The following is a 22,030-nucleotide window of genomic DNA, read 5'->3' on the forward strand; positions in this document are numbered from 1 at the left end:
GGTCTGGAGGAATGTTGTTTCATTTGGTGGTATACATGTGTACAGCTGAATGAAAATAAACTGAACTTAAACTTATAGAGAAATTTCATCTTTCGCTGTAATTTTTTTCCATTCCAATTCCCACTGGTGACAGAATTTGAAACCAGCCACTTTAATCTAAGCAGAAAACTAAAGAAATACTCTTGATAGAGAGAACCTCAGTCCAACTGAGTTATTGAATGGCTTTCATTGTTCATGTAGAAATATCAGGAGCACTTCATACACAGAAAACACATAACATTCATCTACACCTATTAATTTATTAATGCCAATGTTGCAAACCTCAGCTATGATTCAAGGTTTCAGCCAACACTTCTTTCTTGTGCTAAGATGTCACCCAAAGCAAGGCTTCCAGATTTCCAAATCAATCAATTTTAATGTTCCATATACTCCATTATTTCTGGCCTCCTGTATGAAATTTGAAAAGAAGCAAAAACTTAGCACCAATTGTCATATGAAGCAACAGCAAGAATGTTCATGTTTTGTCTTTTCACCTTCCTTGGACTCCCAAGCATTATTCTATGTATAAATCTTCCTCTCTGATTAACATCTCGCTGTTTAGCTGTGTGCAATGATGATCAAATGTGGAGCAGAGATTGCAGTTCCTTATTTTAAACTATGTGGAGAAAAAGGACACCCTGTTCTAGCTTAGATAAGGATGCATTCGCCTAAATTTAGTGTGTGCGCAATGTTACTTAGCATCACCTCACCTTTAGCATTGCCAGCGACATCCAATAATGCACTCTACTCAACCCTGGGTGAAGGAATTCCAAGAATCCAAGCTGAAATTCCTCAGCAAAACTTGAGCTTCATCAAAGTTCCTGCCCAAGTTCCTGCCCACACATGTAAGCTGTAGACATACCTTACAAACAAATATACTATTGTAACCGCCAAGAGCTAGACCACTTAGTGTGAAGCATCCAAATCTATGCTATTAACTATACATATAAATTCCAGAGAAAATATTGGCTCTACAATAAAATGCCAGGACATTTGCAGAGTGTTGCAGACTTAGCCAGCTCCATCCTTCCCCACCATCAAGGACAACTTCAAAAGACGGTGTCTCAAGGCGTGGCATCCATCATGGACAGCCACATTCCAGGTCATGCCCTCTTTGCATTACTTCTAACGGGCAGGAGATGCAGGAGGCTGAAGATCCACACTCAGCTTCTTTCCATCCACTATCAGGTTTCTGAACAGTCCAGGAGCACGACCTTGCTATTCCTCTTTTGCACTATTTATTTAAAGTAATGTTAAAGACTTGCATTGTACTGCTGCCATAAAACAACCAATTTTGGAAAATATGTCAGTAATAATAAATCTGATTCCGAATTTGATACTACTGATCTGGGGAAGCCAAGTCCACTCTCTTCAATATGGTGTACAAAACGCACAAGGAGAACAAAAAAAAACAGTAAAAGAGGCAAAATATGGGCTTGTTGCCAATAACATTCTCCATTTGATTACACACAATAGTCATGATGAAGATTTTACAACTGGATATTTATTACATGGCAAACAATTGTGTTTCCTTCACAGAAATATCTAAAAAAAATTACTTATGTTGTGTTCGTGTTGAAATATCCTTACAAACAGGAAATCCTATTAAGCAACTGAAGTTATCCAGTCCCTGGACAACCAGACACACTGCACTTATTGAAATTTAACTTCAAGAAAAATGCCAACTCCAGATGAAATAGTCTTCTATCAATCTTAAATAGATATCCCATGTTCCGAAATTGTGCCCTATCAGTAACAGGCTTACAGCATTTACCTCACCCAGCTCCCTTAGGAATCTTATACACTTCAATAAGATCACCACTCCTCCTTCAAAACATCAATATATACGGACCAAACCTGTTTGTTTCCTCATAAGAAAATCTCTGCATTGATGATAACACACATTTCTAGCACCTGCTGTCTTTTTGTGCCTCTGAGTTGATAATATTTCTTTCATTATACAGGTGAATGGAAAAGAAGCAGTCTTCCTGTAAAATTGAACTAACATTCTACTGGATTTTAAAACAACCTGTGCAGTAAATGCTAATATTGGAAACAGATGGCAAGTGCAGAGATAGTAGTATTAGCCATCACCTTTAGGTAACATTATTTATTTTATTTTAACAAATTGCCAGTAATTCCCAAATTTCAAAAGATGAATTATTAAAAAAGCAAATCATACAAAGATTGCAACAAAACAGACCCATGGCTCTCAACTCAATGGACAGCAGCAGAAGTTAAACTCACTCTTCAATTCCGAGATAGTTGGCAAAATTAATTTAATGGTGGTTATTTGCATGTTTGGATGGTTGTCAAAGAGTTAATGGCTTTACTATGACCTTTCCACATCCATTTCGTTTTTGGTTGTTGGTATGACACAGTTTACTGTTGCGTTCACATACTATATACCTGGAGTTTCCAAAGCTTCCTAACAATAATAACAACCATTTTTGTTAGCGAGAGTAAGCCTTCCAGAGTGATTAAAGACATTAGTGCTTAATACATAAAAATCTAAGTTTTCTTTTAATACAATTTGTGATCTAAATACATTTAAGTGGCTTGCCCCTTGGACTAATGCAGCCTTAATTTTAATTTTCCATTTTTTAGATTTCTGAATCTATGAGCAAATGTTAAATATGTATTAAACTTTGTCGAACAATAGGTTAAAATACGTCAACTATAACAAGAACATGATGAGGTGCCTAATAACATGCAGATTCAAGAAAGGCATGTCTCTTTGCATGTGTCTGACAGATACTTTATTGCATTTTTAAAATAGTTATCAATTAGTAACAAATTAGAACAATTTATGTTCAGACTTTTGCAAGTTCATTTTCCTATCCTCTCCCAAAGACTGTTCATTTCTATACTGGTTAAAGACTACATCAGTTTCAAAGATATTTAAGGATTTGTCTTCACAGCTTTTTGAGGACATTTATTCCAAAACCAGGCACTATTCTTTGAGAGAGGAAATTCTTCCTCGATGTAGCATTAAGTAGATACCCCATGTTCTGAAATTGTGCCCTCTGTAACACTCCCAGTCAAATGCTCACAGAATTTACTCCACTACGGTCCCTAAGAATCTTATACACTTCAATAAGACCACCTCTCTTTCTGCAAAACACCAAAATATATAGACCAAACCTGTTTTGTTTCCTGCTAAGAAGATAACTTCATATCCAGAATCATCTGTGCATTGATAGCAACACACATTTCCAGCACCTGCTGTCTTTTTCTGTCCCTGAATTGATAGAAGGTCTTTCCTTGCACAGGTGAATGAAAAATGCACATGGTTCTCTGGGTGTGGTTTCACTAGAACTTGTACAGTTGTGGTAACACCTTCTAGGTTTTATTCTCCAACCGCCTTCAGCCAGCATTCCGTGAGCCTTCCCAATTACAGTGTACACTTGAACACTAGTTTTGTGTGTATTACATGCAAGGTACACATGAACCCCACTGCGCTGCAGCTATCTGCAATTTTTCTTCACTTAATAATATTTTAACATTTTCCCCCCAAAGTGAAAAACATCACGTTTTTTCACATTGTACTTCATTTGACAACATTGTACCCTCAAACTTATCACTATCTCTCAGTAAACTGCTTGCATCATCCTTACTTCAATTTCTCTATGATTTTAGTATCACCTAGTTACAATGAGTTCACTTGTTCCCTTTAAATCTTTGGTATATTTTGCAAAGGATGGTGGTCTAGCACCGATCCCTGTGGCACCCCTGGTTACTTGCTGGACAATGAAATGAGCCTCTTAACTCTGCTATATGCTTCTTCAACTAATTTTTAATTCATCCTAAAGTATTACCTCCAGCTTATGAGCTCTCAAGGAGTAACAACTTCTGTGCCAGCTGGTTTGCACAGTAGGGGAGTTAAGGGTTATGGGGAAAAGGCAGGTGGGTGGAGACCATGGCCAGATCAGCCATGATCTTATTGTACGGCGGAGCAGACACAACGGGCCAGATGGCCTACTCCTGCTCCTATTTCTTATGTTCTTCTCTATCTTATGCTGGCTTTTGAACATCCAAATATATTACACCTACTGTTCTCTTTTGTCCTCACTGGCTGATACTTCCCCCAAAGACCTCTCAGAATTAGTCAGACATGATTTTCCTTTATGAAACCATGTTGACGCTTTCCAAATGTTCTGCTCTTACTTCTTTAATAATTGAGTCCAACATTTCCCCAATATTTGGCATTAGGTTAACCAGTCTATATTCACCCCTGCTTTATCTCCTACCCTTTTTTAAATATGGTACCATGATGTCAGGTTTCCAATTCTTCAGCACCTGTCCAGAACCTAAGAGAATTCAGAAAGATTGCCCTCAATCCAGCCTCTATCTCTGTAACCATTTCATTTAAATTCCAGTACATTTATTATCAATGTACACTATATACAGACTTGAGATTCATCTCCAACAGACAGCCACAAAACAAAGAAACCGAATAGAACCCATTAAAAAAGACCATCAAACACCCCATGTGCAGGAAAAAACACAAATCATGCAAACAATAAAAGTAACCAAATAACAATCAGGGCTGAAGTTCACGAAGCCAGTCATCGCTGCAGCCGATTTAGGAGACCAATAGTTGCAGGTTGCAGAGACGAGTAAACCTCACAGAGCAGTGAGATGAATTAACCTGTTCCTTGCCTCCAGTCCCGACAACCTGATATTTTCAATCTGGCCTGGCGCTTAAATCATCCAAACCACGGGTTGTTCCTCGTTCTTGGACCTGGACCCTGGCCCCAACACCTTGGTTTGGCCCATACCCAACCTTTCCAAATTGGCCCAGTACTTAATTCAACCAAACCTAGGGTCATTCCTCACTCTTGAGCCTAGGCCTAGGCCCCGCCACCTCAACTCTGTATCCCCTCCACCCACCTCGGTTCTGCCACATCAAGTCACCCTCAAGTCCGCTGCAGCAATAGCCAAGCATCAGTTCATTTCCCCTTCTTGTGCCTGGGCTCTGCTAACTCGATTCGGCCCTGTACATGTCACGCCGGAACCCTCCGGCACCTTCGAGACTTCAGTTCACACCACAAAAATGGCAGGCCATGCAGGCGGTTCAATACTCGGCTCTGAAAGGAAAGTTGCTGGCTATTGATTGCAGTGAGAAAGTGTGATTAAAAGGAAATTTTGTGTTGTTTTGCAACCGCTAAGTTGTCGATGTGCTTCACCAGCGCCATCTTAAACCAGAATCCTAGGATTTAATCCACTTGAGCCAGCATTTAATCACCCATCCAGAATTGCCCTTAAAAAGGTGGTGCTAAGCACTCTTCTTCAATGGTTCCAGCCCTTGAGGTGTGCATATACCCACCATTCTGTTAAGGAGAGATTCCAGTGATGGTGAAGCTAAAGTGCTATATTTCCAAGTCAGGATGCTATGTGGCTTTCAAATCTTTACTAGCTCTTCTTTCAGTTAGTCCTGATGAAGGGTCTCGACCCGAAACGTCGACTGTACCTCTTCCTACAGATGCTGCCTGGCCTGCTGCGTTCACCAGCAACTTTGATGTATGTTGCTTGAAATTCCAGCATCTGCAGATTTCCTCGTGTATGCTATGTGGCTTGGTAGACAACTTCCAGGTAGTGATGTTTCCATGTTTTTACTGCCCTTGTTCTTCTAGCTGGTAGAGATCATGAGATTGGAAGGTTCTGACATTAAATCTTGGTGAGCTGCTGCAGTGTATTGTGTAGATAGTACAAAATGTGTTTCTGTGTGTCATTGGCGGAGAGACTGAATCATTCTGAATGGAGTGCCTATCAAGCTGGCTGTTTCCCAGCTTTGATCGCTTTGTAACTATAATCCTGTAATAGCTATCAGATCATACCCATATATCTTTACCTACTCTGTAAATTCATTGATCTTTCTTCAGATACATTGACGATCATTCTTCATTTTTTTCTTTTTATCATTTTTCATTCCATCTGTTGAGCTGACTGTAGCTTTATTTGCTTCCCACCCTTTTTTTTAAAAACCTCCTTATTCTTACGGTTTTTCTGAATTTCATTTCTGTCCTTGTTCCCCTTCCCTCTAAATCCCAACTCGGTTCCCCAGGCCCCTGTCAGCCTTGTTAAACATTCCCCAAAATGGTGAGGAAACAGCCAGCGAGGATATCGGGCCCAGTCCCGTCCCGATGCAAGCTGTCCCACTTGTGCAGGTTTCACCTTCCCTATAATTGGCCCCAGTGGCGCAACAATCAAAATCTCATCCTTCTATATCCTCCATCTGAAAATACACATATCCAACCCTCAATTCCCTTTCTTCCAAGCGTGTAATCTCAGGATTAGATACGCTAAACTCCATCTATTCATCTTAAAGGATCTTTTCCCTTTTCTTTCCCTATATCCCAATGCCGGCCCCCTAGGCCTGAGTCGACATAGTAGTAGTAGTAGTTCCCTGTATCACTTGTTCCCAATATGCATCACCACCATTGGTTATTGATCCTCCAACTCCAACCTGCAGCTACTCTAAGTCATCATTGATTTTAAGACAAAGAAGACATTATACCATTTTGGATTCCCAGATATGCCTTTCTGTTCACTTTATGATATAATCCCCTATCACTATAGTCCACCTTCTTTCTATCCTCCATTCCTGTACCATCCACTGTTCCACAGACTTGGATCTTGCTGCATTCCGTAGGAAGCCATCTTCTCCAAGTGGTATATCTGATTGTGAAATCGAGAGGACCAGGGAACTTCGGTCAAGATGGTGCCAGAGAACAACTCTACCTCGGGCAACATCTTCCAGATGGTTCACGAAACTGTTTCTTTCACGTCTTCTTTTTCTATTTAAATGAGGTTCTGTTACTGTTGGAGCCTGTGATCTATAGTTTAATGGTGTATTTTCAGGCTGATTGAGTGATCCGGTGCTTTGCTGACTCCAAGAAGGTTCCGGGAGACGAGCGACCTCGAGGACAAGAAGCTTACAGACCCACGATCAGCTCCATTTCTCATCGATATCGCTGATTAAAGCATCAAGAAAGATTGAAACAACGAGGCGCGAGTATGTTCAGTGCCATCTACCAGCCTCTCACTTGCTGCTGTTGGAGCAATGGAGGAAGGCGTCTGTGTGCAACAGTCTCTCTCTCCCTCTTGCTCACTGTTCCCGAGGGAAGGTCCCTGCGTTCAAACGGTCTCTGGGTCCGCAGTTTGTGGAATGGACTGCATTTCGAATGGACCCTTTGGATTTAGTGCTTTTACATTCTGTGTTTTCACTCGTTCTTTCCTGTTGCCATTTGCTCAATTTTTTTTATGCTGGTTGGGGGGGGGGTGCTGATATTTCATATTGCCATTTACATAAATTGTTTTCTGCATATGGGGGGGTAATGTTTTTGTTGTCGTTTGTGTGATTTGTTTTTTTTTTGCATGTGGTGGGGGGGGTTGATGTTTTTCTTTGAACGGGTTCCATGGGTTTCTCTGTTTCGTGGCTGGCTGCTGAGGAGACGAATCTCAGGGCTGAATGCTGGATACATACTTTGATAATAAATGCACTTTGAACTTTGAACTCCTGTACTGCAGCCTTCTTCTATTCTGATTAGCAGTCATCCATTCCTTTCCTGTTGTGCAACCTTAGCATAAGATGTCTAAGACCTGCCTACCTCTTTTATTCACATATGTCAGCCTCGGGGAGGCTCCATAGCAATTTCTAGCAAAGCTACAGCTCTGAAATGTAGATTTCTGATACATGCAGCTGCTGACATTTCTAGTACACGTGTTCACACCAGAACAATGTGGCTTCCCACCTTGTCCAGACAGACCATTTTTTTTGAGGTTGAGCTGTGGTGCCATGATTTACCCTTATATTCTGGCCAGTTCCATAATTTGGAGCAGTTAAGAGGAAACGTACCTCCTTTGCCTGACAATTAAGAGGAAGCATACTTTGGTTCCTTAAGGTAGTTATATCTGGGGTGGGGTGGGGTGGTAATGGGAATAAACTCCCACTACCTATTAAATGCTTCCAATGGCGTGCGGCTCAAATAGCCTCTGACAACCAAGTCCAGTCTTCATATGTCGTTCAGCGACTAAGCCGGGCAGAACTGTTTCTATTGACAGGAGAAGAGGCAAAGGCAGGTTACTGGCACCTTAAAACCAGTCACTTTGGGCAGATGGGGCTCGTCAGCTGTGGTTGGCAGCTCATTTAGGAGAAGGAAAACTCAAATTTCAAACGTCTGCTGCCTTGCGGATATATCAACTTATGGGGAAGGATTCAGGAAAAATACGGAGCTGGAGTCTCCAAGGCAATCCTACGTTGATTTCAACACAGACTGACAACTCCCGTGACAGTGCTGGTGCCAAACTGTTTCGGTCTCTGTCGTTCCTTTGGGTTCATCAGATGCATGAAGAGGGGGAACCTGCTACATGGGCAACAGGTTGCTCTCCATATCATACTGCCCAGGCTTGCGTATCTAGACAGCTAGGATGCAACATCCATAGTTGACCCTGACCAACAGAGGCCTCACTCATTCACGCACACTTCCTTTCCCCTTCAATGCATCTGCAAATAGTTGTGTTTTGTTCTAAGTCCACTTTCTCCTCAGGGTGTAATAAGCATTTTCTCCCTCTTGTTACAAGAAAGCGTTAAGGTAATTTGAATACATTCTACCCTTAGTGAACATACACCTTTGTAGTCAAATAAAAAACTGCAGATACTAGAATCAGGTACAGAAATCAAAATGCTGGAGGAACACTCTGGCTCAGGCAGAGGGAAATGGATAGTGGGCATTCCTTAAGCAATACCAAGAGAGATGAAACATCATAAAGAATACTATTTAATTTTTTAGAAGTTCATATCTTTGTGCTAAGTCATTAGTGTATAAATGTAAAATAACTATATACTCTGGCACAAACGTTTCTTATCTTCTGTCTTAGTGGTCAATTTTCATTTCAAGATCCTTGATAGTTTTGTCATATTAGTCTTTATCAGTTGAGAACATATTTAAGGAAACTCATGGTTTGTATAAACAACAGATCCAAAGGAGCGGGAAATTCTATGCAAATGGAAAATGACTAAAATAAATACACATTAGTTTACATGGTTCAACGATATTTATAAAGTTGTCTTTGTTTAATTGACTAAGCCCAAACTATAGTGCAATCAACTTTTTCAGAGCAGATATCCAATTGCAGTAGCTACCTGACATGGAGCAGTAAAAAACTAATAACTCCTAATAGCAGGGGATACTTTCTGTTGTGTATTTAATATTTCAGCAATATTTGAGTAATATTGTAAATATATTGTTTGAAGAGGGCGCAGCAAAGTTAAGATGGCGCTCAATGGCGACTCCTTTGCTTGCGTCTTCGGTAACAGCTCTATTTCTATCTTTGATATCTCTTTTTTTTCTTTTTCAAGGTTCTTTTGAAGACCCTGACCTGGAATTACACACTGACTTCAGTTCTTTGCGGAAATGGGTCCCACTCTCAGGACCTCATGACCGGCCATTTTCTGAAATCCCAAGGATGCGGTCTGGAAGACTAGCGTGCCTTCAGAGTGCCGGATTTCCGTGACTCTGGAGACGGGCTGATTCAAGGCCAGTGTCCCTGACTGAGGCATCAAAGGAGAACACGGAACATCGGGAGCTGTGTGTCCAGAGACCTGAGCTGATTCTCTGGGAGCAGGGCTCAGAAAACATCATAACATCATAGATCAGCTTGTTATCAGTTTGTTATGTCTCCCCTCTCACTGTGAAATGGGGACACCTCTTTTTCCCTTATTAGGGAGAGAGTGAGTCTCTGGTATGTCAAGTTACCAGGTGAATGAGTAGTCTTTGGGATACTGCAAGGCTGTGCTTTTATTGATGCTTTGCTGCATGCTTGAGTGCTTGGTGGAGAGTGCCGATGCTTTTGCTGGTTGGGGGGTAAGTGGAGGGGTTGTTGCCTGACTGCTGCTTGTGTGTGGGAGGGGGAAGCTGGGGGGTTGGCTTTGGGGTTATAATGTTTAACTCTCATTCATTCTTTGGGCACTCCTCTGTTTTCGTGGATGTTTGCAAAGAAAAGGAATTTCAGGATGTATATTGTATACATTTCACTGACATTAAATGTACCTACCTATTAAGCATTCTTTTGTTTGATTAAATAATTTATTATGGGTTATGTGTAAAAGTAAGTGAATAGCATATGTCATTATGCCACCATGTCATATATGCACCTCTAACTTAAGTAAAGTCGAAATAGGCACATATCATCTCCCAGCTCCATGTTTTTCTTTCAATTAGCTTTATCTTTCGGAGTTACAAAACATAACAGTAGCAACAAGAAAGATTTAAATAAACCAAGGACGACTACTTATCTGTCGAAGTGCAGTGCCAAGTTCGAGTTTTTAAAAAAATGCAGCGAGACATATGAGTTTTTAAAAAGCGCAGCAAGACATTTGAGTTTTTTTTTAAAGCGCAGTGAGACTTTCAAGTTTAAAAAAAATGCAGCACAAGCTTCTTTAGGAAGGTATAGAGAAGATAAGAGTTTTAAAAAAAAGATAGAAAACCGACAAAATTCAAGGGTTCATAAACAGCGAGTATTGGGAGATATAATAATAATTTTAAAACGCAGAAATGGTGGGTACATTGTAAAGATAGATGTGTTTGATTGCACAAGAGATAAATGGAATATGTATACTGAGGGAATTGAGCAGTATTTTGAAGCAAATTAAATAGCTAATGCAAAGTGAGTGCCAGTTTTGCTCAGTACAATAGGTAGAAAAGCATACAGTGAGTTAGAAGTTTAACTACTCCAACCAAACCAGTTAAAATGAGCTTTGCTGATATTGTGAAAGTAATGCAGGAATATTTGGAACCAAAACCATTGTTGATTGCAGAATGCTTTAGATTTTTTTTTAAAAAGAGGAATCAAAAGAAAAGGGAATCCATTTCAGCTTATCTGTCTGAACTGAAGTTGTTGTCTGAGCATTGTCAGTTCAGTGATGGGCTTAATAATACACTGAGAGATCATTTAGTTTGTGAAATCTTACAAGAAAGCATTCAAACACAGCTCCTAAATGAGGCAAACTTGCATTTAAAAGACTAGTTGAAATTGCTGTATCAATGGAAACAGCAGACAGAGAGGCAATTGCATCGCAGTCAGGAATGAAAGTGAGCGTGAACAAAATAGCAATGTCTAAACAGAAACCATTGTGGCCAGACAAACTGCATTACTGTCATGGCAGGGGTTTACACCAGTCCAATACAGGCTTAAAGACAAAACTTGCAGAAAATGCAACAAAGTAGAACATATCCAAAGAGCATGTTGTGCAGGCAAAAATAAATGGACTGCACAGAGAAGGGAAAAAGAAAAAGTCAAGTTGCAGTCACAAAAAGAGAACTCATCTGTCTGCTGTGGATGAAAAATCTGATAATGAGGAGAGTGACACAGGACTGAGTAGCCTTGAAATTTACAATGTGAAAACTAACACAAGACAAGCAATATAGCTTATACCAGAAATGAATGGCAAATTAATTAAAATGGAATTGGACACTGGCTCAGCTGTTTCAGTCATTCCACAAAATGAGTTAGAACACCATTTGAAAGTTACGAACTGAAGCCTGCGGGTATCCAACTAAGAACGAGAGAAAAGATAACTCCTGTGGGAATGACATTCATAGCAGTGAAATACAACACCCAACAAGCCATACTGGTCTTGTACGTGGCAAAAACAGGAGGGTCAGCATTGTGGGGTCATGGTTGGCTGAGACAACTACAACTTGATTGGAGATCCATCCATCATTTGCATGTCACAGCAGTGCTCAGGAATGGCATTAGAAAACTCAAACATATCAAGGATAAAATACTGTTAAATGAAAATGCCACACCCAAGTTTTGCAAACCCATCAGATTGCTTATACCATTTGTGAGTTAGATCACAAGGAGGCTGAAGGAATTCTTTCCAAGGTTGACTGGAGCCCATGGGCAATGCCAGTGGCCTCAATAGCCAAGAAGAATGGGTCTGTCAGGATCTGTGGTGATTTTGAGTTCACTGTCAATTAGTACTGAAGGTAGATCAATACCCTCTGACCAGGATAGAGGATACCTTTGCAAACTTTTTGGAGGAAAACACTTCAGCAAAACGGACTTAGCTGAGACCCACCTACTGATGGAGATGAAAGAAGAGTCTAAAGTATTTCTCACCATAAACACTCACAATGGGTTTTATCATTATAACAGGCTTATCTTTAGGGCAGCATCTGCACCTGCACTCTGGCAGAAAGCTATGGACTGGGTGATACAAGGCTGCCCAGGCACTCAGTGTTACATCATTGTCACCACCAAAGATGACAAGGGACATCTTCAAAATTACATGAGTGTTAAAAAGATTGGATTGTGGGCGCAGAGCACAATGCCACAAGAGTGATTTCTTTAAACTACGCATCCTACACTAGCACACCGCCAGCACACAAGGAATACACAAGTGTGCTGAGAAAGTTCGAACAGCGGTGGATGCCCCAAGGCCAAAGGTCATGTCACAGTTGCTGTCCTTTTCAGGGCTTGTCAATTACTATAAAAAGGTTCCTGCTAAACACGGCTAACATGTTCCACCCCTTAAACTCATTACAACCCAGTGAGATGAAATGGCAATGAACAAAGCAGTGTGAGGTGACTTTCCAAATGATAAAGGAAATGGTGATGTCAGACATTGCACTTGCACATTATGATCCACACCATCCAGCGAAGTTTGTCTGTGCCGTCTCGCCTTATGGTATAGGTGCAGTAATGTCACACGCTATGAGTTGTAGAGTGAACACCCCATAGCCTTTGCATCAAATTCCCTTCGTGTTGCAGAGAAAAGTTACGCACAGATTGACAGAGAGGCCTTGAGTCTGGTTTGAAGTGTGAAATGTTTCAATATGTACTTATATGGGAGAGAGTTTACCCTCATTACTGATCATCAACCATCGGCGTCCATCTTCAAAGCACAGAAAACAACAGGAATTCTGCAGATGCTGGAAATTCAAGCAACACACATCAAAGTTGCTGGTGAACGCAGCAGGCCAGGCAGCATCTATAGGAAGAGGCGCAGTCGACGTTTCAGGCCGAGACCCTTCGTCAGGACTAACTGAAGGAAGAGTGAGTAAGGGATTTGAAAGCTGGAGGGGGAGGGGGAGATGCAAAATGATAGGAGAAGACAGGAGGGGGAGGGATGGAGCCGAGAGCTGGACAGGTGATAGGCAGAAGGGGATACGAGAGGATCATGGGACAGGAGGTCCGGGAAGACGGGGGGGGGGGTGACCCAGAGGATGGGCAAGAGGTATATTCAGAGGGACAGAGGGAGAAAAAGGAGAGTGAGAGAAAGAATGTGTGCATAAAAAAGAGTAACAGATGGGGTACGAGGGGGAGGTGGGGCCTAGCGGAAGTTAGAGAAGTCAATGTTCATGCCATCAGGTTGGAGGCTACCCATACGGAATATAAGGTGTTGTTCCTCCAGCCTGAGTGTGGCTTCATCTTTACAGTAGAGGAGGCCGTGGATAGACATGTCAGAATGGGAATGGGATGTGGAATTAAAATGTGTGGGAAGTTGCTCCACTAACAGCAGCAGCAGGAATGCAGAGATGGGCCCTGTTTCTTGGAGGACACAATTACACGATCGAATTCAAGAGGACAACTAATCATGGAAATGCTGATGGATTGTCCTGTTTACCCTTGGAAAAGGAAATATTGGAAAAAGTTACAGAAGAGGACACTCCTCTTGACATATTCTCCCTAACACAAATCAAAAGTCTCCCTATAACGGCAAAGGTGATCCAAAGGGAAAGCATGAAAGACCCCACGCTGCCTTAGGTCTACATGACAACCCAAAATGACTGGAATATGCAGCAAAAATTCCACTTCCACCAGCATTTTACCAGCACGGGGATGAACTTGCCCTTGAAGGAGGTGGCTTTATTTGGGGATTGAGAGGTGTTGTACCATCCAAGCTGGGTGTCAAGATCTCTAAGGATCTAACCTGGTCCCAACATATCGTTGCAGTTATAAAGAAGGCAAGATAGCGGCTATATTTTATTAGGAGTTTGAAGAGATTTCTAATATATAAACAAATACACTCAAAAACTTCTATAGTTGTACCGTGGAGAGCATTCTGACAGGCTGCATCACTGTCTGGTATGGAGGGGCTACTGCACAGGACTGAAAGAAGCTGCAGAACGTTGTAAATCTAGTCAGCTCCATCTTGGGTACTAGCCTACAAGTTATCCAGGACATCTTCAGGGAGCGGTGTCTCAGAAAGGCAGCGTCCATTATTAAGGATCTCCAGCACCCAGGGCATGCCCTTTTCTCACTGTTACCATCAGATAGGAGGTACAGAAGCCTGAAGGCACACACTCAGCGATTCAGGAACAGCTTCTTCCCCTCTGCCATCTAATTCCTAAATGGACATTGAATCTTTGGACGGTACCTCACTTTTTAAAAAATATACAGTATTTCTGTTTTTGCATGTTTTTAAAAATCTATTCAATATACGTATACTATAATTGATTTACCTATTTATTATTATTATTATTTTTAATTTAGAAACATAGAAAACCTACAGCACAATACAGGCCCTCAGGCACACAAAGTTATGCCAAACATGTCCCTACCCTAGAAATTACTAGGTTTACCCATAGCCCTCCATTTTTCTAAGCTCCATGTACCTATCCAAAAGTCTCTTAAAAGACCCTATTGTATCCGCCTCCACCACCGTTGCCGGCAGCCCATTCCACGCAACCACTCTGAGTAAAAAACTGATCCCTGACATCTCCAATTCCTGACATCGTTTTCTTCTCTCTGCTAGATTATGTAATGCATTGAACTGCTGCTGCTAAGTTAACAAATATCACGTCACATGCCGGTGATAATAAACCTGATTCTGATTCTGAGAGCTAAAGTGTCAGAGAAGCTACACGCCAGTTATCTATGTGTGGTCAAGATGAAAGCGTTGGCTCAAAGCTTTATCTGGTGACCTGGGATAGACGGAGCAGCTTGCCATGCACCGTTTGGGATGCCAACACGATTCGAAGAAAGATGTCCAGAGCTGTCAGAACCACTTCCTGCAGTCCCAGTGTCAAGTCCTACAACCACCTCGGAGGTCCCAGAACCTCAGATTGTTCCACAGCCACAAGTCTCTCCCGCCAAGCTGAGTAACTCCCATTTCCAAAAAAGTCATTATCCCCTACGAGTAAAAATTCCTCTGCAGTGACTAAATCTTTGGACCTGAACGGAACAATTTAAAATGTACCATGCTGCGGATGCCTATATCGTAGCTGTATTATACAGTTTATTTATGTTTATAAACATTCTTTGTTTTTATAAATAATACATTACAGGTTATATGTAAAGATACGTGAATGCATATGTCATTACGCCACTATGTCATATGTGCACGCTTCACTAAAGTAAGAACAAAGTAGACATGCATTTTCTTCCCACTTCATGTTTTTCTTTCAATGAGTTTTATGTTTTGGAGTTAGAAAACATAGCTCTTCCATTTCTTCCCGTGAAGCACTTGTGCGTTATTTGTTCAGAAAATAACATCAAATATCATCAGAGACAGAAGTTAAAAATAAACAAACAGAATAAAACTGTGGGAGACCTACTGAGACAGTAGAATGATCCGGAGAGACAGAGAGTGACAGACAAGTTAAATTGGAGACAGGACTAAGAAAGACTGAAATAAAAAGAGAGAAATAGATTGGAGCGAGGGAGAAGGGAATTCAAGTAGATATGGAAAGTGAGAACATGGATGAGGCAGTGTACAAGAGGGGGAGGGACAGTGACATCAGGCAGATCCAGATCAATAGAAAACTCCAGACCAGAAAAAAATCAAGGTGAAATACAGCAATACCTTAAAAGATTAAAAAAAATATCAGAGAGAGAATGAAGCTTTTGGAGGATTTCAGGAAGACAATCAATATACTTTTTACTATCGTGGCTTTGAGCAGTGCCAAGAGAGACGTAACCTCATAAAGAATGCTATTTCCTTTTTAAAAAAATTCAACGCCAGCTTACACAACTTGGCGCTAAGCAGAGTAAAGACAACTGCTTAAATACTGCGTAGGTGGAAGATTATGAAAAGGGAGGTCTTGTATGACAAAATCAACAGAGAGGGCAAGAGCTTACAGAACCAAAGCCTATTCCAACAGCTGCAGGTTCACTGCCCACTGATCAAATCTGATAAAACTAAAAAAAGGCTTAAACCTATTATAGTGATAAAGTGGCAGCAGCTCATGTTTTTAGCTTCATGATTTGTGGCTCAAGTTTATCCTATGGCTTTGGTTTTAGATCTTCCATCAACACTGCTCTCTTACCTCTGGATTGGCAGGTTCCTGGATCAAATTTCATCCCAGAGACTCGAGCACAAATATTAAAAGCTGATGTCTTATCTATACTCCCGGGAGGATGTAAAAGCTATTTTCAACAACAAAAGGGATTTTGTCCCTGTTCTCTTGGCCAACATTCAGCGATCACATAGTTGTCTGTCAGAACGTATGAACTGTCTTACATCGTGAGAAATTAGAATATATTCAGAAGGCTGGAGATAATTTAGAATGTTTTGAAAGGGGCTGGATGGCGAAATTTAAATACAGTAGAACTCCAATAACCTGCCTTCCGATGATTCAGGAATCCCAATTTTGCATCTGGCTCACTGGCTGATGCTTCTTGCTGTCATTTCTCACGCACGGGGGCCCTGGTTCCCACAATTCCTTCCCACTCACTCGGACCCTGGTTCCCATATTCCATTTCCACTCACCATAGAACTGGTTCCCACATTCACTTTCCACTCCCAGGACTCCAATTCCCACGATCCCTTTCCATGCACTGGCGCTCTGGTTCCTGGGTTCCCTTCTCACTCACCATGGCCCCACTTCCCACAATCCCTTTCTACTCAGTGGCATTTCACAGTGTTTCACACTGCACTGTCAACTTGAGGGGTTGAGGGAAAGTCAGTTTGGTGTCCAATGAATAAAGATTACGGCACCTGATCTGTAAATGCTTTCCAAATGCCACTGTGGATGGATTCCCATCTTCAACATATTAAGATAGTGATTGCCAGCTCCCTTTGAAGTTTGGTTCAGCAAGTCCTTACGTTCAGCTGGTCCAGCACATATAACTGATCCTGCAGCCTGACAGAGAAGGATCCGAGGGGTAAGAATCAGAGTAGTAACTCTGAGGTAAATCAGTTTGTCTACCCACCTAAGCTGTACCCTCATTGTGCAGCTCACCACTATTTTGTCTAGGGCTAAATAATATATGCTGGCCATGTCAACATCGCCCAGATTCCAAAAATAAATTGGGAAGAAAAAAAATCAAGACAGAGGTCTCCTGCAAACCATATTCTCTGAGTAACTAATTAGTGCCCCCCTGCTTTTCATGTTATCCCACTAAAGCTCTACTTGTGCAGTGACAAGATAATGGCATTAAAAATTACTATCGACACAATAAATTGGAATTAGCCATTGACATCACCAAGGGATTTAATTACTATGGGAAATATTAGCATCAGTTCTACAATGCAAGCCAGGCAGATGAATGAGTCACACCTTAAAAAGCTATATAGTGTCAGTAGCACAATAGAATTTATTTTGCTGAAACATTGTTTGATATTTTAAAAGGCTGAACTTTTGTTACTAAAGCACCACATGCAGTTATACACCAGCTTCATCACCTTGGATATGTGTTCTGGCTCTTTGAATTGGATGTAGTTTCCAATCTGTTTTAAAAATCCAGTTTGTATTCTAGGAAGTATTAAGTGTATGTCCCAGCATCTATTTATTTATTGAGATATGGCATCAAATATGCCCTTCCAGCCTTTCGAGGCACACTGCCCAGCAATCCCCCAGTTTAATCCTAGCCTAATCACAGGACAATTTACAATGACGAAGCTAACTCACCAACCGGTCCGTCTTTGTACTGTGGAAGGAAACCGGAGCTCCCAGAGGAAAATCACGTGGTCACGGGGAGAACACGACAGGCAGCGGCTGCGGGAATTGAACGCGGGTCGCCTGTACTGTAAAGCCTTGTGCCCCCGTGCTGCCCCATTGTTCGCTGGATTTCAATGTGATCTACAAGTAGTAAGTCTCTTCTGTTAGACTGAAGTTGATCATTAGCTTACGACTGATTGGAATTTTTTTGGGGCACATAATCAGGTGCCGAGCAGTTTTCCTTGCCTCTAAAATCTCCATGGCATCAACAAATATAAATGTATCTTCACTTGTGAAAGCTTCAGTTGTTGGTGTGTTGCAGCAAGCCAAAAGGCAGCACAGAAGCACTCTGACTTCCATTCCATCGCCCTATATTTTCTACCACACCCTCTGCTTTCCTTCACTACCTCTTGTGGAAAGTCCCTTTACACAGCTTGTGATTTTAGAAAGAGCATCTTCTTTTCATTTGACGGCTACTGCCATTCTTTACTACAAAATTTTAAGGGAAAATGTCCCTACTGGACAATTAAATATTGGTTTTTCTGTTATCGATCCGGTGATCAGAAATCCTCTTTCTACTTCTCTCTTCCTCCCTCTTTAAAACCATGACCTGCCTTTCTTAAATACTACTTCTCTTTATAAGCTTACTGCACAGCCAGGCTACTCCATGAGTCAGTGTGGGAAGCCACACAGCCAAGACACTACTCAGTTTGTTCAAATGGTTTCACATTGCAAACCACCAAAGAAAGCGAATTCCCAGTATTTCTACCCATTCTGAATAGAATTATGCTTAGGAATTTTGATGCCCACATATTTTAAAAAAGTAGCATCAGAATTTAAAGTCAGCTGGGGGGAGGGTGAAGGAGAAACTAATTTTTGGCTACCAGCATTAAATGATGGCAGCACAGTGGCGGAGCAGTAACAGCAACTCGCTATGGCGGCAGCTGTAAGATCGGGGTTCACTTCCCGGCGTTATCCGTAAGGAGTTTGTACGTTCTCCCCATGGCCACGTGGTCCAGTTCCTTCCCATATTCCAAAGACGTATGGTTAGGGTTAGTGAGTTGTGGGCACGCTGTGCAAGTGCCGGAAGAGTGGTGACACTCGTGGGCTGCCCAGCACAATTGCCGCTGATTTGATTTAACACTAATGCCGCATTTCGCAGTATGTTTCAATGTACATCCGACAAATAAAGCCAAACATACACGAATATCAACCATTGCTGGCACTCACCACTGCTCATTGTCTTCCACTAGAAACATGAACCCTCAGAGGTGAGAACAACTGACAGATGATGCTCTTTTGCTCTTAAAGGATAAGACAAATTTTAGCCCCACAAATTTCCAATTCTTACACATGCTCCATTGAGATAATACTAGTTTGTGCTTCCTTAAGACCAATTTCATTTATGATCACATCTTTTTCTTTTCCATTCATTCATTTTTAGATATTCATCTACTCTAACTGATTTTCAGAAGATTTTGGGTAAAGTCATTTGAGCTAGTTCCAACATATTATTGAAATCTTTTGAAGAACAGCATTCGTAATTTTAAAAATAAATAAATCTTGCACTTTAACTAAGGACAGAGATCAACCGTGTATAATCTGTGAGCTAGTCTGATCAATGTGAAGTGATTGGTAAAGCTTAGAGAATAGCGGAGCTTGTGGGACACATGTTTGCCCAGAAACCTGACAGCACCAGTGAAAGAATATTAGTCAAACAATTTGTGGTGGGCCAGAGGCTGTTTCTGGGAAATTCCGTGTAAATGGCATCAACTGATAAAGGAAGAGTTGACTGATGAGGATCTGGGGAAGGCAGTCAACAGTTGGAGCATGTGATTGGTAGTTAATAGGGAGCTGGGAGTTGTCAGCTGATCACTAGATTGGGGTAGCCAGTTGGCTCAGCAGATAAGGTGTATTTTTGAGGCCCATTAATCTTATATTTGCTCTAATCTACCCAAAAACAATCCAGCTAGTCCCTTTCCCCACTTTGTCACCCTCAATAGGTTTTGACATTTCCCTCAATGCCAACCGTTTCCCTCTATCTATTCTGATCAGACCCTTTATGATTTTGAATATCGCTATCCGACGTCTTTGCAACCTCCACTATTCTGAGAGGGGAAAAATGTACCTTCACGACTAAAGTCTCTTATTCCCAGCAGCAGCTTGTTGAATGCCATCTTTATAAATTCTCTAAAGCCTTCCTAAGTGAACTGGAAGTGGTATTCCAGTTATGGCTGAGTCGGTGAATATTTGTAAAGATGTAGTTGTACCCTCAAGTTTATATGGTTGTCTTCATTCTTCCTACCAAAACGTACCACAGAGAATAGCGTACATTAAGCTTCACTTGCTACCTGCTTGCCCATTCATTCGCTTGTCTATATCTCCTAGAAGTCAACGACTTAACTTCCTCAGTTTATTATACTTCCAAAACTTGTACATTAAAAAAATGGAAACGGTGTCCTATACATCGACGTGAAAGTTATTAATAGGCACTTAGAAAATCAGTGGATTTGATTCTGAACCTGGTGGGGAGGAGGAGGTTGGCGGTGGGAACGCTATACTAAAAGCAAACTTGCTCTGTTCCTGTCAGTCAGCCAAGCTTCCATTGATGCTGCTGACTCTTTTATTATGTGAGTTTTAGTTTTGATCATAAGCAATATTATGTCGATCGTTTTCAAAGTCTGTGTATAGCTCTATATTATCAATAAAATCATATTTACCTTTTAAGAAACCCATTCTGGCTTTCCTTAACCAATCCACAAGTGACTGTGAATTCTGCCTCTAGCTGTCCTTCCAACATACATTTCTATTTAGGTTTCCTAATTGTGTTTAGACTCTTCAGAATGAAGAACATTTAATGGAAAGACGGCCTAACTGTTTCAGCAGACATGCCCAACACTGGACAACGGTGGTGCGGCCGAGCAGTGCTACGAGGGGCCAGATCGCCCGCCCTCCCTTCCTCTCCCACCAGTAGCTTCTACACTGCAACCCGAGACTCAGAGCGGCTCCTACCTCGGAATGAGAACTGTCGCCGTTCACGAGATCGCTGTTCAGTTCCATGTTTTCAGATCCCACCGCCGATTTCTGTCTGCACCGGGTGTCCTGAGACCGCTTGTTCGCCCGCTCAAGTGCCCCGACCCGACTGTGCCGGCCGAACTCGGCTGTAAGGGGCGCTCTACTCATGGACTCGAATGCACCCGGTCTTTCGGTTTGCTGTCACCGCCCCCCCTCCCCCGTTGAAAATTTATCCGCTTGGGGACAAAATATCGAGACCTGCGTCTGCACTGCCACAGAATTTCTAAGTTTAATGCGACATATGAATGGTAAAGCTCGTTTCCCAAAACTGGGAAATGGCCTCTGTTCTGATCTGTTCAACGGATTGGAAGACGTCGCTTTTTTATAAACATGTGCATAATTGAACAGTAGATTACTTGCTGATTGTAAACTGCACTCCTCCTGCTGGTTAATGAATGCAACTGAATGCTTTACTGTGTCGCCCTTGAGAGTCAGTCGTAGAACATCACAACACAGAAACACGCTGAGTGAAGGACATCCCCATCATGTTCCCTTTGAATATTTCACCTTTCACCCTTAACCCATAGCCTCCAGTTCTAGTCTCACCCACCCCCTGTGGAAAATGCCTGCTAGCATTTACCCTATCTATACCCTTCATAATTGTGTATACCTCTATCAAATCTTCTCTCATTCTCCTATGCTCTTGGAAATAAAGTCCTAACCAATTCAACCTTTCCCTGTAATTCAGGTCCTCAAAGTCTGCAGCACCCTTGTAAATTTCCTCTCGGTCTTTCAATCTTATTGACATCTTTCCTGTCTGTAAGTGACCAGAACTGCACACAATACTCCAAATTAGGCCTCCTCTTATACAACTTCAACATTACATCCCAACTCCTGTACTCAATACTTTGATTTATGAAGGCCATTGTGCCAAAAGCTTTCTTTATGATCCTACCTGTGATGGCAATTTCAAGGAATTATAGATCTGCATTCCCAGATTCCTCTGTTCAATTACACAACTCAGTGCCCTACCACTCACCATGTAAGCCCTACCCTTGCCTGTCCTCACACTTAAATGCATT

The 22,030-nt window shown here is 41.6% G+C and overlaps 1 protein-coding gene across 2 annotated transcripts in view; it reads right to left on the reverse strand.

Annotated features, from left to right (window-relative positions):
- The window catches only part of ninj1 (ninjurin 1), a 63,430-nt gene that overhangs the window by 36,464 nt on the left and 4,936 nt on the right, over positions 1–22,030 (reverse strand). The window contains exon 1 of one of the 2 annotated variants that reach the window (XM_063068117.1): positions 20,946–21,283. The exons of the other annotated variant lie outside the window; for it this stretch is intronic. Within the exon in view, the coding sequence (XP_062924187.1) occupies positions 20,946–21,116 (171 nt within the window). The 5' untranslated portion in view covers positions 21,117–21,283. Of the gene's footprint in view, positions 1–20,945; positions 21,284–22,030 lie in introns of those variants that run through there. 2 annotated transcript variants of the gene reach the window in all.

Source organism: Mobula hypostoma, chromosome 15 (assembly GCF_963921235.1).
Source record: "Mobula hypostoma chromosome 15, sMobHyp1.1, whole genome shotgun sequence".
Taxonomy (NCBI): domain Eukaryota; kingdom Metazoa; phylum Chordata; class Chondrichthyes; order Myliobatiformes; family Myliobatidae; genus Mobula; species Mobula hypostoma.